Below are 19,200 nucleotides of genomic sequence, written 5' to 3' on the forward strand. Positions count from 1 at the left end.
GCAATCTAAAATAACTTTTCCAGAATGATTTGAAATTTATTTTTTCGTCAAAAAATTTAGGCAACTGTCGATTTTTGTTAACAATTCGTTTTTCCTTTTTAATAAATTTGGTTGGCACTGTACAGAAAAGTTGTTTAATACTTTTTTGTAGGTATCCATGAACGCTAGTTCCCCCCAAAATTTCAATGAAATATATTCACTATTGTAAAAGTTATGGCTGTTTGAAAATTGGACCATTTTTATGGGGTTTTCCTCATTTTGCGAAGTTAAGACATAATTTTTCGAGTATTTTTGGAATTTCCACATAAACTTCACCAAAATACGCGTCGTTTGCATTTCGAAACATTAATATTGTCCAATCCGTATAGGAGTTATGATGTTTCAAAGAATCACATGATATTTCGGGGAACCATTTCAGATCTCAAATTAAATTTTCTCGAAAGTGGGTAGGATTTCGAGCGTATGTCTATTGACCAAAAATGATTCTAATTGACCACCGCAAGCAAAAATAATTTTTTCAGAACGATTTGAAATTTTTTTTTTCCGTCGTAAAATTTAGGCACCTACCCCCTAGTCGATTTTTCTTAAAAATTAATTTTTGATTTTTAGTAATTTTGTTTGGTGATGTACGGAAATTTTGTCTAATACTTTTTTGTAGGTACCCATGAGTTCTATTTCAGAAAAAAGTTTCATTGAAATATATTCACTATTGTAAGAGTTATGGCCGTTTGAAAATTGGACCAGTTTTAGAGGGTTTTACTTACTTTACGGTGTCAAGGTACAACTTTTTCAATATTATTAGAATTTCTACATATTCTCCACTAAAATACACATTTTTTACATTTTGAAAAATTAAAATTCTCCAATTCGATCGGAAGTTCTGATATTTTAAAGATTCGCATGAAATTTCAGGGAAGCATTTCTGGCTTCACATTAGATTTTCGGTAAAGAATTTTGTTCTCGAAAGTGCGTAGGAATTCGGGGTATGTCTATTCACCAGAAATGTTTGTAATTGACCCCTGTAACTAAATACAATTTTTTTAGTATGATTTGAAATTTTTTAATTTCGTCTAAATTACCTGCTCAAATTTTTTTCTTGAAAGTAGGTATGATTTCAGGGGTATGTGTATTCACCAAAAATGATTATAATTGAGCCTCGCAACCAAAAATAATTTTTTCAAAATAATTAAAAATTTTTAATTTATTTTTTTATTAACTTTTTAATGAAGCCTCAGTCAAAAAATTGATATTCTTAATTTTCGTCTTATTTTGGCCTCTAGAATCTCCCATTAAAATTTTTTTTTACATTCGACACGCTCGATGTTCGAAGCCGCTTGGCTTCCAAGAATTGTTGGGGATAACTCTGGTCACTTATGTGGGCACTACTGTATTTCTGTCAATTTTCCTCGAAAGAAATAAAGATTCCAGTTTCTTCGAACGCGGAGACACAAACACCTAGGCCATCCGTCATCCGATAATCGCACACTTACAAACTATCCTTACATAGCGACTAGACTAGCTCGAACGATATACACTACTGATGGGACTGTGACGTTTCTAGGTACTATCGACATATCGCCGCCACAAATTTATTTTCTCGTATCAATCCATTAAATGGAATGATTACAAATGGTTTAAGATTTACTGAGATATGCGACTGTCGTATCGATACGTATCAATTACATCAAGCTTAATACCAGGATCAGGCAAATTTTGTGCACGAAAAACAAATAAAAATGTCAATTTTATTTGTGGACAAGCTTTCGTCCATAGCTTCTCGTTCACCATTAATGAATTGTAATTCATGACCAAAACGAATGAAACATAAATAGAAATTAGTTTACGAGCGAATATAAAATTTGTATTCGTTAATTGTGAAAGAAATTAGCTCAATTCTGCTTGATACTTGCTTTCAACAATAAAATAAGATTTTTCTTTCCTGATACCGAACGAATCTTACTTCGTCACAAATACTATGGATTAAATTATTTGTCCAGATAAATTATCCGAATAAAACAGTTTTATTCGAATTATTATCTAAATAAACATTAATTCGAAAGTATTTTTCACAACGTCCAACTGTGATAACCGCTGTATGTCGTGTTAAGATCTCAATGATACTTGATGTTTGAATTGTATCGATACCACAAGAAATATCAACAAACATACCTTGGCTATTTACTTATTTCAATACCCGTTGGATGCCTCAACGGAATGCTCGAAAATTGATAAGTATCGATAGCAATGAGTATGTAATTTGATTGTTCCCATCACTAGTATATGCTTATCTCTTACGAATCTTGTAACTCGCCCGAATCGCCTCAGCGAATCTCGAAGTCCCTTTTTTTCTCATCCTTGTTCGCTCGACGTTTCAACTCGCAAAAGTCTAGTAATCCTGGAACCACCTCCTCCAATTGCAGCCTCCCGAGACGCGCTTCAATTCCATGTAAATTCGAATAAAGTGCGGTATCGGTGCGAAATGTCGGTGCCTTTCAGCGATTCATCCGAGATTCGTGTGTATTTACAGTGTGAACAGCATCCTGTCGCACGCTCGCATTATATTTCATTTATTTCCTATGTGAACGCTGGGAATTCTTATATTGTTTGTAGTCTGAGTAATTGAAACTACGTATATCTAAACAGATTTAATAAAATCCCTGAGATAGTGGCTTGAACGTGGAGAAATCAGTGATAGGATGATGCAAGGCACTTGGGCTATTACCTAGCTTAGCTAGCAGATGTCATCTGATATTATATGAAACAAGTTAAATTACGGAAGAATGACAAACTCCGACGTCGAACTGAATCCAGGGATCTTATTTAACCCTTCACTGCTATCGTGGTGTATTTTGACACTACATTGATTTTATTTATAATTAATATTGTGCTCGACTCTTTTGTGTAACCAACTGCGTAAAATAAAGACAATTATACAAGAAAGTCGTTGCTTTTAATTTTTCAGTAATATATCTTGTGATGTTGAAATGACCCATGTTGTTAGTTACGTCTTGTGAATTAACACAATATCAGTTACAGGGGTCTTCTAGTAATTCACGAAAAAAAAACGATTTTTTGGCATCTTTTCAAAATTTGGAACTTTCGAAATATATCTGCAAATACATTTGGCAGAATTCATAAAAATAACAAAGTTACAGCCCTTTAGAAGGAACAGTAACCAACGACAAACGATGATACGAGAGCAAGAGCGTAGTCAGGGTGGGGCAAATGAAGCACTTGCTCCTTCTTTGGAAATAAATGACAAAAAGAAAAAGAATTAGAATACCGTGTCGATTATTGTATGTTACAACAAAAAATAAGTAGTTGGTAATTAAATTTTAGACAAAATTCTGACTACGCCCTTGCAACAGAACCTTTAACCACGTTTTTCTCGAAACCATATTTTTGAAACTGGGTGACACGATATTTCAAGTTCTAATTCACTGATTGACTTTAAATGTACAATGAATCTTCAGGAGATGTGCCTTTATAGCTGGAACTAGGAATATTAAGATTTTACGTTTTATTCTATTTTTCTTACAATCTCAAAGACGAACAAAACGAGAAAAAGTTGATACTCCAACTTGAAAGTGTTGCCAATTTAAAAAAAATTAAGATATTTAATTTTTTTACATTTTGATTCTTTCGTTCCAGATGAAGAGAACTGTTACTATAATGTCAGCCATCCGGACTTGTTTTTCGAAACAGTTTATACACGTCATCATCGAACTTATACATTTTTTATTTTGTACTAAAAAAATTTGCGTGTACTCATGGTTTTCTTGCAAAAAATTAAAAAAGAATGCCTATTTTTTCGTCTACTTGACTAAAAAGACCCCTTTACGAGCTAAGTTGTTGAGCTACAGATGTGTATAAAAGAACAATTTTGTACTTTGTTTAATTGCTTTATCGTTTTGCTTATGTTTTGACCCATTATAGTACTTCGCATGGAGCCTTCTCACGTAAGTAAGAAATACGTATATGTTGCAGAGAGAAAGGGAAATCAGTCTTCGATCAAGGAGAGTGTGGTACCATAAGTACCTCCAAAAGATCTAATTTTTTCCAAGATCTATTTTTACCAAAGACTGATCTTTCCTTCTTCTATGTATAATACACTTTCGTTAAGTCGACATTTACTTGACTAATTTCGAAAACCTAAATTAAAATACAGATATAATTTTCTAAGGCAATCTAATAAATTAATAAATAAACCTTTGTTATATTTACTTGTTTTTAGTTATTACTCCTATTATACAATTTATAATGCACATACAGTATTGCTCAGAAGCTTGGAACACCCTTCGATTTATAATGTAATAAAGATTCTTTATAGACATATATTTGTTTTATTGAAAAGTTTAGTCTTTCATACAGGGTTGGATTAAAATTTTTGGAACCCTGGACTGAAAACTGAATAGAGGTCCCACTAGTAAGGAAAGTGGGAAAAATAAAGATTAGTAAATATTTTTAAAAAGGAAGTATTATCTTTAAAAAAGAAAGAGAATTCATTCTTTAACGATATTTAAAATTTAGACATTAAAAAACAATAGTTGCTTACATATTTTTTAAATGAATAACAAAACAAGAAATATTTATCTGTAAATGGTTTTTTAAAGTCAACACAATTATAAACATATATTATTTTGAGAAAATTGAATGATGACAGTTGTTTAAAATATATTGAGATTTATTAGAAAAAAAATCATTTTCAGAATAAACTTTTCAAATCAATGCTTAATAACATTAATAGCAAATCGAACATACATATTTATTTCCAAATTGCAGTTCTAAAAATCATTACGATTATTTGCAAAGACGCAAACTTCTTTTTCCCAAAAGTTACATTTAATTGAAAACACAGTTTCTACAAAATTTAGTTTATTGTGGACGTATCAAAATTATCCCATTATGCTAAAAACAGAAGAATTAAAAAAGTGATCTAATTCATTACAAAAACATTAGCAAATCAAAGATAATTTTTTCGTTAAGTCTTTTTAAACATTTATTTTAGTATTTGAAAAAGTGAAGCCCGAGACTGTAATGCTTCCCATCCGTCCCCTTAATTCATGCCATCTTTCATTTTAAAAGGAAATTTCTTAGGTATCATTTAAGATGAAAACTGCATATTGTAAATATTCTTAAGAAAAATACGAAATATGTACAAGGTGTCTTTTTTCGAACAGATACAGTGTTGAGTTTAATCATTTTGTTGAGTATATGTAAAAATTCATTTATTTTGAAAGGTGTAAAATTTTCTAAACTTTTAAGCAACAGTGTATATAATTACGACTGTAGGAGTAAGAAAATTTCTAAGATAAACATGGCTAAAATAAAAGAAATATTTGTGAAAATTACTACAGGAAGATTAAAATGAAATTGGTCCAAAAATACTAACAAATTTAAAACTCGGGTTAATTAAAAAATCATTTATGATTGTTCACTACCATTTTAGTAAAAGTCTTAACATATAAAGTAATTTACATTCTCTCTCTAATGTAAAACATTAATAGATGTTAATTTTCATTTGATAATATCAATTTATATTGTATTTACTACGTGTTTGATAATATATAAACAAATGTGCATGTAACTAATTGTGAATGTTTATATTATCTTTGTACTTATAACGAATATTTTCTCTGTATAGAAATATCATCGTCCTTTTTGATGATATGAAAAGAAAACAAAGAAAAATATTTTTTGTTTCGATATATTCTGAGAAGAAGAGATTGTTTTACGCAACATTGTAACCCTTTATACTCATCCTACTCAACCGGAAATCGAAATCAACCGGTATATATTTTTTATTTTTTATTTTTAACAAGGGAAAGCATTATAATCTTGGAAATTTTCGAAATTCATTTCATAAAAAAATATATTTTAATATATCCAAATTACGTTTTGATTATTAAAACAAACCTACTGTTTTCTATGTGTGTTGGTATGTACGTCTGTCAGCACAATTCAGTTTGAAAAACAAAATGATACTTAATAAAACTTTATACTTTTTATCTCAAAATATGACTTAATTTTTAACAAAATCAGTCCATGGATAATAGTGGTTATTATTCTAGGCTTCTTATTTTGTGGTATTTTTGATACATACTCATTATTTCTGAAAATTCTAAGAAAGCTTTATATAAATTTTAACGAGAATTAAATTTTACATGAAAAAATTTAAATAAACATATTTGCTATCTTTTTTAATAAGAACGTACAGATAAATGTTTTAATGAATACATTTACGAATATATTGTTTTGTGCAAATAATTATTGGCTTCAATTAAAATAATATGAAAGTGATATGTCGGAATATTCAAATTCAAATTTTCCTCTAAAATATTTTATACTAAAATTAGAAATAAATTCAATTAATTTTTATATTATAACCACATTACGTTTACGATAATATAGACTAATGTATATAAAAAAAATAATACTGTCCATTGCTATTAAATATGGGCGCGAATGGGTGCAGATTGGCAAATATGTATTCGTTTAAAATTATTAAGATAAATTGTATTTATTCAACATAAACTATAACTCAAATTCTAATTTTGATTAAATGAATGATGACATTCGAAATTGTGTTGTGATTCGAATGTATCTCGATAAAAATTTGCACATCTTTAATCCCAGGATTACCGATGTTTTGTACATAGAATAATATATTTTCATTAACTCAACGATGTTATTGATCAGACCACAAGTTTAACAGCTTAGTAACTTCGATTTTAAAATTAACTTTGAATATCAGAAATGACGTTCATATGGGAAAGAGAGAACTACATACATACGGAGTGTTCGGTCACTCCTAGAAAAATATTTTAATAGGAGATTCTAGGAGCCAAAATAAGACGAAAATCAAGAATACCAATTTGTAGATCGAGGCTTTGTTAAAAAGTTATTAACGTTTAAAGTTCCACCTGTAGAACTGCAATCTGTGAACAGAGGCGTGTGCGTGATAGGTTGGTCCTAATGGTTCTCACTCAGAAAGCTGTCAGGCTGTCGATACGTCAGTAAGCAGAATTTCACATGCTGAGTGAGAACCACTATCACGCATACGCAGCTGTTCGCAGATTGCCGTTCCACAGGCGGAACTTTAAACGTTAATAACTTTTTAACGAAGCCTCGATCAACAAATTAGTATTCTTGATTTTTGTCTTATTTTGGTCCCTAGAATTTCCCATTAAAATTTGTCCCAGGGGTGGCCGAACACCTTGTGTATTACGGGAGCAGTTTCATGTGAGACCTCAAAAAAATCAATTTTTTTTTGTTTCATTTTTTGAAAGTATATATTTTTAAGAATGTACTGTTAAATTTTCAGAGTTAAATTTAGTATTGTGGATTGTAAAATATTTTTAGCCCTCGCGGTAATTACATTACTGTTTCGAGAGGTTTACGACAGTGTCAAAAGACATTTACTGTTTTTAAAAGTAGAAATTCTAGCGTTTGTGCCATCTGGGTGCCAACACTCTGGAAGTAGTTCGGTATGGAGCTGGGATTGATTAGTATGATCTTGCAGACTTTAAATGCGTTTCTCTCGAAATGTAATTTTCTTAATTGGCGTAGATAAAATTTCAAAAACTATACGTTCGATTACTCTGAAATTTTTACACATTGTTCCATATGCTAATAGCTCTCGCCTGAACCAAAGTTATATCTTTGCAATGAGTTTATCATATTCTTTTATTAAAAAGTTGCGGAAAAATGACAAAATTTTGCAATTTCTAATTTAAGCTTTCCCCATTTTGCCAATTTTCAACATAAATTAATTATTTTGGTTCAGACGATAACAGGAAACCTATCGAATAAAAATCTTTTTGATTTTTTTGATTTAGTCAACCTTGAGAGCTGCAATTACCTACGCCAGTGTTTAAACACATGTTTACTGTGGGTGTGATAACAACATGAAGAGTCAATAAAAATTATTAAAAAATTTATTTTGTATTCCCAATAGATAGTTAAGTAAACTACGAAAATGAATTATAGTGTTAGATGTAACATTTACTTTTAAAAAATTAATATAGATGGTTAAATTTTACAATGTTTACATGAGACTGCCCCCTTAGTGTTTCAGTAAATGCCTGCTTTATTTCAGGTGTTTGATATAATTATCATTACTTCCCATATATTCTCGAATACGATAAATGTACGATTGTTTTGTACTTTCAATAAATTCTAGAGTATATTTACAAACGTTTGAAGCATTTACACCTGACAATATTGAAAGTGCAAAAAAATTACTTATTTACAGTATTCGACTAAAATATGCACTAAAATACGTAAATTTTATGTAGCTCTTGCTTTCTCATACAAACATGACTTGACCAATACACCCTATCATTTTCAATCTGATTCTTATAAACTTTACATCGTAGCATCAATAAAAATATTTTAATGAATACATATGCCATTTAAATGATTGAATTTTCGTAAAATACAGCTGCAGAAAACAATGTCTTTTACTCAGAATATTGGATACTTCGAAACAATTATCTGCTCTAACTTTTTCTGTTTCATGAAGAGGAAAGAAGATAACGTAATACACATCATTGTAATTATTCGAATATGTTATCTGCATGCAATTTTCACATCGATGCATATCAAATTGTGTTTTGTTTACAATAAGAGAGAAATAATTTGAAAGTATTTCCGTTTAAAGTTTTCATCAGTTTTAGTCGTGCTTTCAATAAGTAATTGAGAAACCTATAAATCGGCTACAGTTTAGAATTAGTGTAATGAAAGAACGTTTTTCTCCAAATGATAAAAAAGCAGTGTATTCGGAAAATTACTTTGAAAGTAATCAAATCAAATCCTCGAAGATGTTTTGTAGCGTGTAAAAAAAGGATGTGAAATATTTATGCAAAAGTTGTGATGTCTATAAATTAGTACTTTGAAGCATAATAAAGTTTTCGGCTCGCTGCATCAATCCTAAATGAATTAAATTCACTGTATTCTTCGAAAAGAAAAATTTGTTAAAATTTTTAAATAGCAAAGTTTGTTGTACGGACTATTTTATTTCTGAAAGCTATGTAATTTTAAATTATCTTCTTTCGAAATATTTAAGAGGTTACGCTTCAACAGACTTAAGTATAGGTACTGAAAACTTTGTTTGCTTAGACATATGTAAATATATTGACGATTTTCAGAAACTTTACCCAAATACAGTAATTTTTTTGTTGACTGCAAATGAACTAGTATCACTTTTAAAATGAACGTATGTTTAATTCTGTTCAAAACCTAAACTTTTATTAACAAATTCATAAACATACTAGAAGGTACCGATTGTAAATTACTAATTTGAAAACAAAATTTTGACTAAATTTTATTCGTTTTTAGACTCATATCACTTTAAAAACAGTTCGTATGATTGTTGAAAGAAATTAGAAAATGTTTGAACGTATTTCATTATCGTTTAAAAGCTACAGATCGCCACCGATACCAAACCAAGAAGCACACGAACTCGCAAAAACCGATGTTCGAAATAAATAAACAGAACTTAGTTTTTTCTCTTTTTCAAAGAATTGGTTGTAAAGTCACAATGAAATTATATCTTACCAAAAATCAAAAAGTGATTATAGCATCTATCAGAAAAGAAAAAAAGTTATAATACTGTAAAAAGTAATAACAGTATATTTAGTAAGAATGTAAATCATATAAATTATAAAATCAAATTAATCCTTCAGTGTAGACGCATTTCAATGTCCTGTTGATTGATGTTTAAATTGCGAAAATAACATTAAGGATTCATTTTTTTGAAAAATACGGTATATCAACTGACATAACTAGCTACTGTTTTTATCTACAAATTAACAGAAATCGAAATTCAGTTGTTTTACTCGTACTTGGAACATAGAAACAATTGCTGGAAGCTATGGAATGTTCGTTACTCAACACTGAACGATTAAGTCGCTTTAAGAAGATCGTGGTATTGAAAACAATTGAACTATTCAAATTAAAATTTCCATACGAAGCACGCTATAAACTTTACCCGTTGTTCCTTAACGTATTGGGGTTGTCTTATATTATACTGACTGTCACATTTTCCATTCATAACTACCAACTCTATTGTAATTTACATAAGGAGCTAAACATTCATACATGAATGACATCTAATTTTCAGTTTTAAATTTTAAACCCCAAAATATAAAAATTTTTATGTAAAAGAGTATTCCGTGATTGATATAAAATATATTATGAGAATCCCTGTAATAGCTCTCAAGAAATTGTTTTAAATGGTTCTGACAGTCAATATAATATACAACAGAGTTGGACCCATAATTCGAATGAAATGAAATTATGCGAAGGTAACTGTATTTGTTCAATTTATAATATAATTTACCGTCAGTAGTACAAACCATGGACTATGATGAGGTGAAAATTCTATTCCAACAAAATAGTCATATCAAACATTAAAATTGGAACGAAAGTGACTTGAATCCCAAAACTGTTCTACAATATACTGGTCAGTTCGAAGTCCAGATACGAACCCGCTCGACAATTTGCAGTTCGTTACAAAAAGAAGACATTCGAAGTAAAAAAAATCCACCACCCGCATTCGTGAACTATGAATTGGGAGACAACATGAATGGTACAATATTAATCTAATATTAATCTAATTATCGACAGTTTGGCAAAAATCATTATCGTTGAAACGCCGTAGTAAACATTTGCAATTAATTTGAATTAATACATCTCTTCTCTAACGGCAACATGACGCGCAAAACTATATACTTGCAGCCGTGACGAAAATAATATCGTACCTCTAACTATAAAGCGATAGAATAAAATTAAAGAAAACCTCCGTTTAACAAAAATCAACGTAGCTTCAATTAGACTTCGCGATATAAGAATTCCTACTATTCACATGGGAAAATGAAGAAACGCGAAGCTGAGCATATGTCTGCACGCTTACACTTTCGCTCGTTACTACACAGGCTGTCACCTAACTCAACCACTTTAAATTACTCATAAGCCGATTCTTGTACGGACAAAACATTTCGAACAAAAGCCGCATGGAAACAAGAGGATAGTGCAATTATAAATTGTTTTCTATCTTGTTTTTCTATAAAGATATGACAGCCACTTTGGCTTTTCTAAATGGGCCATAAAATTTTACTTTAATATATGGAAGAGTATCGAAAGCTGAATAAACAAGTATTGAATAAGAATAAATAGTTATTAAAACATTCTTGAATGAGACGAATGACACACATTAAATTGCGTCTATAGTTACAGCTCTAACGATATATTCTAGCATATTTTCAATTGTCACGACAAACTTAACTTTTTGTATTTCCCCGAAAAAATTAAATAGCGAAAAATTACGAAAATATAATTTACATTAGAAATTCCTTTTTACTCAGCGTTCGACACTTAAGTTCCAAAGTGAAGTGTTGGTTGTTCCATTGACAAAATTGAAAGTAAAAAAAAATCAAAATAGCTAGAAACTGATTATTGTACGTCACATTTAGTACCGTGCAACTTCCGTTCAAAGCTGTCTTTTATACAACAAACAGTCTACGAATAATTTTCAATAGCGAAGTTGGTTGACTGAACCTGCATGTTCGATTAAATTTCTATTTTATCGTAGCAAGTGACGTCGTTTCGATTCTTTTTCCAGTCGACGATCACGAAATCGATCGAATGCCAATAGTAGAACGGTTACGCATAATGGAAAAGAAATTGATCAGGATGTATAAAAAAAGTACCGAGGACACCGACATTTTCTTCGATCTATCTAGGCTACGTATTATTTACAAATCTACAAGCGAAAGTGCCTCGTCTACGTTGTCTACGAGTAGGCTACTTCTCATAGAATCGAAGCGTTGAGGAAAAATCGTCGTAAAATCGTCGTCGAGGAAACGACAGTTCCGCGCGATGACGCGTTAGCCTGTAAGCGTTCGTTCATCCCGAGCAGTAATTCTCGACGAATATTCCGCGTACAAATCGTTTCGATCGAGCACGCTCAATTTTCTATGTACATACATTCCTCTTTCGAACGTCTCAATCAAAAGTGTGTGTTCGAAACAGCTGAGAATCACAGGCTCGAGGAACCAGCAACCGAATCCTCGATCATATTTTTTTGTTCCTTTTCTGCGTTTTCTTTTGCCCTTGATGGAAAAATACTATGCAATATACAGATTGCACTCGCCGCGCGCGATCAAATCGACCGATCGTCGTTGACTCGAACGAACGACGAGGCTCGACTCCGCCGCGTGTCGTGTCGATATAACAGTAAATGTACAATCAGAAATAGAAATCGTAACCTATGGGAGCTGGTGGCCGTGTCTAAGATACGCGACGCACACTTACAGGCCCTATTTACAACGCGAAGGATCGCACACACCTCGATATAGGTACTGTGTTGAGCTACGAAAATTGCCTCTGAGCGATGCTAACGATACGAGAAAAATTCTTTAATAGTGATAATAATGCTATTAATTATTCGAAATCTCGATTAACACGTTGACTTTCATGAGTACCTAAGTGAATACCCAACTATGTACAGTGACGCCTTGGAAATTGGCTGGTTACTATCCCCAAGTTACTTCTTTCCTAGAAGATCTACTTCCTTTCCACTTTGGCCAGTTTCGGTCCCGAACGTCGGCCAATATCCAAGGCACCATTATAGTTACAGAGCGTCAGGTGTATGTAAATACATACTTTTTACCATTTGTGAACAAATCGAAAATATTCTACTGTTCTTATTTGGTACGTTATAAATTCTGGAAGAAGTAAACTTAGTCGAAGATTTATTAAAAATTTTACTGAAACTGCATTTTACGAAATCATGTACAATAATGATACAAGCACGATTTTAAATGGTTTAGTTACATAAAAATAATAACAAATGTCCCATAAAAAGTGAACTTAAATTGTATCCTACTGCAACCAAACAATATTTGAAAATTTCCAAATGATGATATGAATATTAGATTGTGTTCCGTATCAAAAAGGGCAACCGATAAGTATCTTCATATTAACATGTTGATTGCCAGACCAAACCCCTCAAATTTTGATAATTGAAAATTAGTGTACCCACAATTTGTCATAGAACTTATTTTTACAGTCTCGTTGAAATTCAAGACTCCTATCTAGATTTAGTTTTTTTAACATCTAATCTTGAGAACTAATTTTTTAGTTCCTTAGTTCGTGCCATCCATATACGAGTAACAGTCAATGCGTTAATGTACGCGATACAGAAATAATATTTATTTTTGTAGTGTCAGAAAATTCACGTGGTAATCATTGGGCTAACGGTAAAATAACCGCGTCATAAAATTTTGAATCCCACCAGAGGTCAATTTTCGTAGCTTTCCAGTATGGTCTCCGTGTTCATCATTTATCGGCCGACGTAAACGCTACTGGAATCGCGTGGTAATTATTGTATCTGCAGTTTGTACTAATATCAATGCCTCGTTTCGCTACGAGCAGCCATTCCTGTTAATCCCCGTTCGCGCAAAACGGCAAGAAGACAGACACCAGGGTGAAAGAAACGAAGTGTCTTTCGCGCGAGTAGCTCGTATATCGAATCGAGCGTCGGTGAAACCTCGACTCGACGACGAAACAATTGTAGAGTACGATTACAATTTTCCTTCTTCTTCAAAGAAAGAAGAAAACCCCAACGACCGAGGGAAAATCGAAACTCGCGAAACTGAGAGTAGTCAGTCCTCTCTGTTCTTCTCGCCGACTAACGAACGCCGGGGAGAAGTATAAAAATGACCTGATAGAAAATGCCTTAATCCTAACAAGTTTTGCACGTATTCGCTCGACGGTCTTGGCTTAAAACGGCCCGCTAAGCTCCACGAAAAGTTTATCTGTAGCACCTTGTCTCGTATCAACTCTTCGCCCGCGAACCGGACGCTTCGAGCGTCGGATCCACCGATTCTCTCATCGCATCATCGAGAAATAAAATTCCCGCTCGTGTCCACGTTCAGATCGTACGAGGACAACCAAGTCGATAAAGGAGCAATGGACGCGAGAAGGTGGTTCTTAATCTAAGTACGTACATCGTATACCGTGTACGCATGGAACGCAAGAGTGTTTGAAAGGATTCCTATCGATAAATTAGAAGCTTTCTATCGAAATCTCGTCTCCTTTCTATTCTGCATATGGACTGCGTGATCGCGTTACACGGTTTGCACGAAATCTCTCTTTTCGCTGTTTATTCTCGCGGTTAGACAATAATATTAACACCGGTCTAACGATTAACAATCAGACGTGAGTCCGATTACATTTGAATACGCACTTAACATTTATGTACAACGTACGTAGACTATTTCTATATACAGTCGATAAAACATTTGATCAAAGAGTCTTCGTAGCTTCACCCGCGTATTCGTAATGCCACTCCGTATACTTATTGCATCTCTCCTATACATACATACTATATATATTTACATGCATCTGTTCCGTAACTATTTATCATCCTCCGTCGATGACGCGACCGCGACAATTGCAACGCGATCGCGAGATAACAACGCTCGTGCTCGCTATGAGCTGATTCTTGACTCTGTTACGCAAGGCACAAGCCTCCTCCCGTATTCGATCCAACTTCCCGCACGATTCATGCTCGAAACGTGGAAGTCTTTCGCTCTGAAACACTGATTGTGCCCTGTAATATGCCGAACAATTCGGCCCTCTCACTGGTTGTATCGTATAAATCTATCACAATACCATAATAATCACATATTTCGCTTGAACAGTAAAACAATATGTCATTGCACGCTTATAGGTAAGACGTCTGAAATCTTGCGGCACTCTTTTGGTCGCCTCGCGCGAATCTCAGTAGGTATTTAATCACAATAGCGAAGAAAGATAGTCTCAAAAAGTTAGCGTTCGCGAAATTCATTGTTCGACGAAAGGTTTCGGAGCTGAAGTAAACACAATGCACCTCGTTCGAAACACCGACAGTACGAAAAACGCAAAAATACTATAGTCGGAAACTGTAAATCAACAATCGCGTTTCAATTACGTACGCGACGCGTAGGTACTGGTAAAAAATAACCTACGTCGTCTCCATTTAACTGGATAAGAAGAAAATTAACGATCGTAACAATGTAACCATAGAAAAAAAAATGTGAACGACGTTAACCTAAACAACATGTCTCATCCATTGCGATAATAAATAATGTTTGAGTCTCGTGGTGATTCCGAATGGCCTTTCGTACACCCAGTCGGTATGATAATGATCGCGACAATATATGAATGAAATTTTCTCGTTAATCGTCGTAGTGATTTTTATGCCACGTTTCTTCAAAGCTTTTCCAATGTCTGTAAACATGCAAACTTGGACTCGTTCGTCTACGCAACGCGTTCCGTGCAAGTTTGACGCATCAAAATCATCCAGTGACTTTGATCCGGCTTGACCTCAAGCCTCTCTCGCTGTATGCGTCGCAGTCGAGCGTGGCGCCAACCGTGGCGGCCACGGCTTACTATTTATTTCGCAGTATGTTTGGCTGACGACAATTAAGTAACACCCGTTAACTTAATCGTCAGCTTTAGCTGTTCTCAAACAACCCCAGGTTGCATGGTCAACAAATAAGTGGTGGGATCGTAGTAGCCTGCCAAATAGTAAATGTCGTTGTTGTCGTAGATCGTCAGGTATCTGTGTGGTTCTTTGCCCAACTTGTCCGTGTATTCCTGAAGCGGTAGCACCTCGCATTTGTGTGAGATCGTTTGTACGTCGTTTTCGTCCATGTGAGGGGATTCGAAGAGAGCGCCCTAAACATTTACAGGAATATTTTGCATTAGTACGCGACGAATAGTTACCTAGGTAAGGGGCCTGAACGTGAGTTCTTCGGCTGTAAAAATGTCATAGCTTAAAATAGGTTTTGCAGCTACTGGAACTGTGTCTTATTAACTGAATTTCGTTCAGTATTCTGCTCGAGTCATCTTCAATTGCCTTTTTAATGATTATTTGTCGATATGTATCATTAAGTATTGGCTTAGAGTACTTCCTCTACTTCATTAATATGCAGAATCTAATGAAACATGATCCTGATCTTTCATGTAACACTATTTGTTTGCTAATAGATCTTTTTAAATTGAGAACCACTTTATAAAATACACAAATTTGTACAATTAGATTTGCAAATATTTTAATAAGTAAAGCTTTATGGATAAATTTAACAGCGAAAAACCAAAAAAAGTTCATACAAAGGTATGATTTACTTTGCTTAATTCCTAATCAATTTTATGTTCCAATGATTCTGAGAACTGATATAGCTGAATGAATTAAATTGTTTAAGAACGTCACTTTATATTTCATGTATGATCTTGCTAATAAGTATAAATGCTACCTCATAATGTTCTATGAGAATTGGCAATTTCTTTCCTTCAGAAAAGCACTCTGCCACAGTTTAATTATATAACTGAATAATTCTCTAATGATCAATTTTTTGACAAATTGATACATCATGCAGATATATCATGCACCTTATTGCTTCATCTACTCAACCTCTGGATTTGGGCATTAAAACACTTTGTCAATGTAATCAACATCTTAATGAATTAAAATAATTTTTGAAATTGTTGACTGCATCTTAAGATTTACGAGTCCTCTACGAACTTGTACTTAACGAGAGGCTCATTTTGAGAAACTGATATAAGGCTACATAAGCAGATACATGTTACTCAAACATAAAAAAAGGTTATAACTCGAAAACAAAGCAGAAGTAGAACTATCTTCAAAGTAACAATGAAGTTGAATCATACAAATTCAACAAACACTTTACAAGCAATTTTAAAGAAGATCAAACCCACCCCTAACCAATTTGAAACATTCAATTATTGGAAGATGACATATATCAATGCATTAATAAATATATCTCCTATATTTCTTCTGAAGAAATATGAATAATTAACCAAACAAATGACACTTATTGCAATGGTAGACTTTTAAAAAACTGATGAACAATCATGGATTCAGCTGTAACTCGTGATTGAAGTATCGAAATTCTTTTTGGAATAAAACAATCACTGCATAAATTCTAGAAAAAACTATTTTTATATAGTAATTATACTGTACTATAAGTAACTATAAACAAATAAGCTAATTTTAATGAACAAATAACAGGAAATTAATAATTTCAGTGCTACTTAATTCTTGATTCATATATTCTGCAGGGTTCAATGTGTCTGCAATTAATGAATCATTTCAGAATGCATATAATATGTTATATTATAGATTATTTAAAAATTTACATACTCTAATAGTACTACATTTAAATGAACTCCATTTCTTCTAAAATATTTGATACGAATAATGTTTTCCATCATTGGCAACAAAGTTTTTCATCCGGTAGAGTGCATATTACAGATGATTATTTTAATTCGATAAATTATGCAAAGTAAAAACACAAATATTTTCATATCGAAAAGTAAATTATAACATGTTTTCTACTTCATCCAACTGTATCAATTGCTAAATTGAAATATTGTATATAAAATTAACACGTATTTATTCTTGCAGTTTTCAATTTTCGTATTAATATAAATACTTATTAGTGGATGGTATTGAAAGTTCTATGTTGGTTGCACTAAACTTTAAAATGATTGAGAATCTCTGTCCTGTAGCATGTGCAGTCGTATTAAGAACTTACAAGTTCCGATCGAAGGAAAATACAAAATTATTGCCTACAGGCCCAACATTTATTAAAACGTTTTCGTCTTTTACGATAAATTCTATCAATCTCCAAAGTTGACATCAGTAGTTTACTTGTACTCTGCATAATTCCTTCGAATTTCGCGTGAATCATTCAAAATTTTATTTAAAAAAATTAATCACATTCTTACCGGGTATTTCAAATTTGTCGGGCATCCCACTGTTTCCTCGGGATGATAAAACCATTTGACTTTGACGATCATGTTAGAGCTTGAAGTTTCCCACATGGATTCGATACGTCCAATGTAGGGCCTGTCTGGTCTTCCAGTCGAAAGAAAAACGGCACTGTCGCCAATCTGAATTGTTTCGCTTCCACGCTGAATCGCTCTGAAGAATTGCTTTTTGGCTCTTCCTTTAGCGCCTGGTCGTCTGTAACCTTTTCCAGCCCATCCCCACAACTGCCTGGCAGGTAGAAACGCAGCCATTTTACTTCGACTTTCTACCGATTCCTGCCGTTCCCGCATTTTCGATTTCTTGTCCGATTTCTTCGGTTTCTCCTGCTTCTCCTCGCGGACGGGTTCCTTAATTGGTTCGGGAATAATAACTTCTTCCTGCGGTACTGTTTCTTCCTCGGCTTCCGCTTCGCCATTTGCTGATGTCACTGTTTCCTTGACCAATTCCTCCTCACTCTTCTGGCCGCAACAACTTTCCCCACTGCTGAAAAATATTTAAAAATATTTGAGTTAAAATTGAGCTTCGTTAGATGTACGCCGTATGTTGTTAAGACATTAAAAAAGATACTTAATTTTATTCAAGTAGATAATTTGTGTTTACGTTAAGACATAACATATAGAAATATGAGTTGTATAAGTTACATTTATTTTGCATTCAAAAACAAAATGTCTCCTGTTTCCTGGAAAGGTTCATTAGTAGATCTGACACAAAATGCACGAAGTTTCGCAAACAAAAGCCAAAAACATTAGGTCATTTCGAAAGCTTCTATGTATTTTTATACAAGTAAATTATATTCTAGAAAAATATAATATATGTGTATAGTAATTATATCAGTCAGTTTATTTGCAAAAATTTCTCCAGTAACAATTTTAGTATGTCTAAATTGTTGAAAATTTATTTATTTCGACTTACTTCAACGGCTAACAGACTGAATATAATGATAGACAACTTAGAATTTGAATTGGACTATGTTTATACAGCGTGTTCGGCCACCCCTGGGAAAAATTTTAATGGGGGATTCTAGAGGCCAAAATAAGACAAAAATCAAGAATACCAATTTGTTGATGGAGGCTTCGTTAAAAAGTTATTAATAATTAAATTCAAAAATTTCAAATCCTTCTGGAAAAATTATTTTCCGTTGCGGGGGTCAATTACAATCATTTTTGGTCATTACACATACCCCTGAAATCCTACCCACTTTCGAGAAAAAAATTCGAGTAGGTACTGAAATTTTTCGACGAAATTAAAAAATTTCAAATCATACTAAAAAAATTATATTTAGTTACAGGGGGCAAGTACAATTGTTTTTGGTCAATAGACATAACCTCGAAATCCTAACCACTTTCGAGAAAAAAATT

General features: G+C 32.9%; 1 protein-coding gene and 1 long non-coding RNA gene across 9 annotated transcripts in view; one reads left to right on the forward strand and one right to left on the reverse strand.

The window, feature by feature from the left end:
- LOC143341159 (uncharacterized) overlaps positions 1 to 19,200 on the forward strand; it is a 618,628-nt gene that overhangs the window by 385,629 nt on the left and 213,799 nt on the right. The window lies entirely within an intron of this gene.
- Wge (BAH domain and coiled-coil containing protein winged eye) overlaps positions 8,248 to 19,200 on the reverse strand; it is a 646,012-nt gene continuing 635,059 nt past the window's right edge. For 5 of the 8 annotated variants that reach the window (XM_076763827.1, XM_076763824.1, XM_076763820.1 and 2 more), the window contains 2 exons: positions 17,800 to 18,325; positions 8,249 to 15,726 (listed from right to left, as the gene is read on the reverse strand). In XM_076763827.1, coding sequence (XP_076619942.1) covers positions 15,514 to 15,726; positions 17,800 to 18,325 — 739 coding nt within the window. In that variant the 3' untranslated portion in view covers positions 8,249 to 15,513. Of the gene's footprint in view, positions 15,727 to 17,799; positions 18,326 to 19,200 lie in introns of all 8 variants that reach the window. The other 3 variants (XM_076763826.1, XM_076763825.1, XM_076763823.1) reach the window with 2 other exon arrangements.

This window comes from Colletes latitarsis, chromosome 4 (genome assembly GCF_051014445.1).
Source record: "Colletes latitarsis isolate SP2378_abdomen chromosome 4, iyColLati1, whole genome shotgun sequence".
Classification (NCBI taxonomy): Eukaryota; Metazoa; Arthropoda; class Insecta; order Hymenoptera; family Colletidae; genus Colletes; species Colletes latitarsis.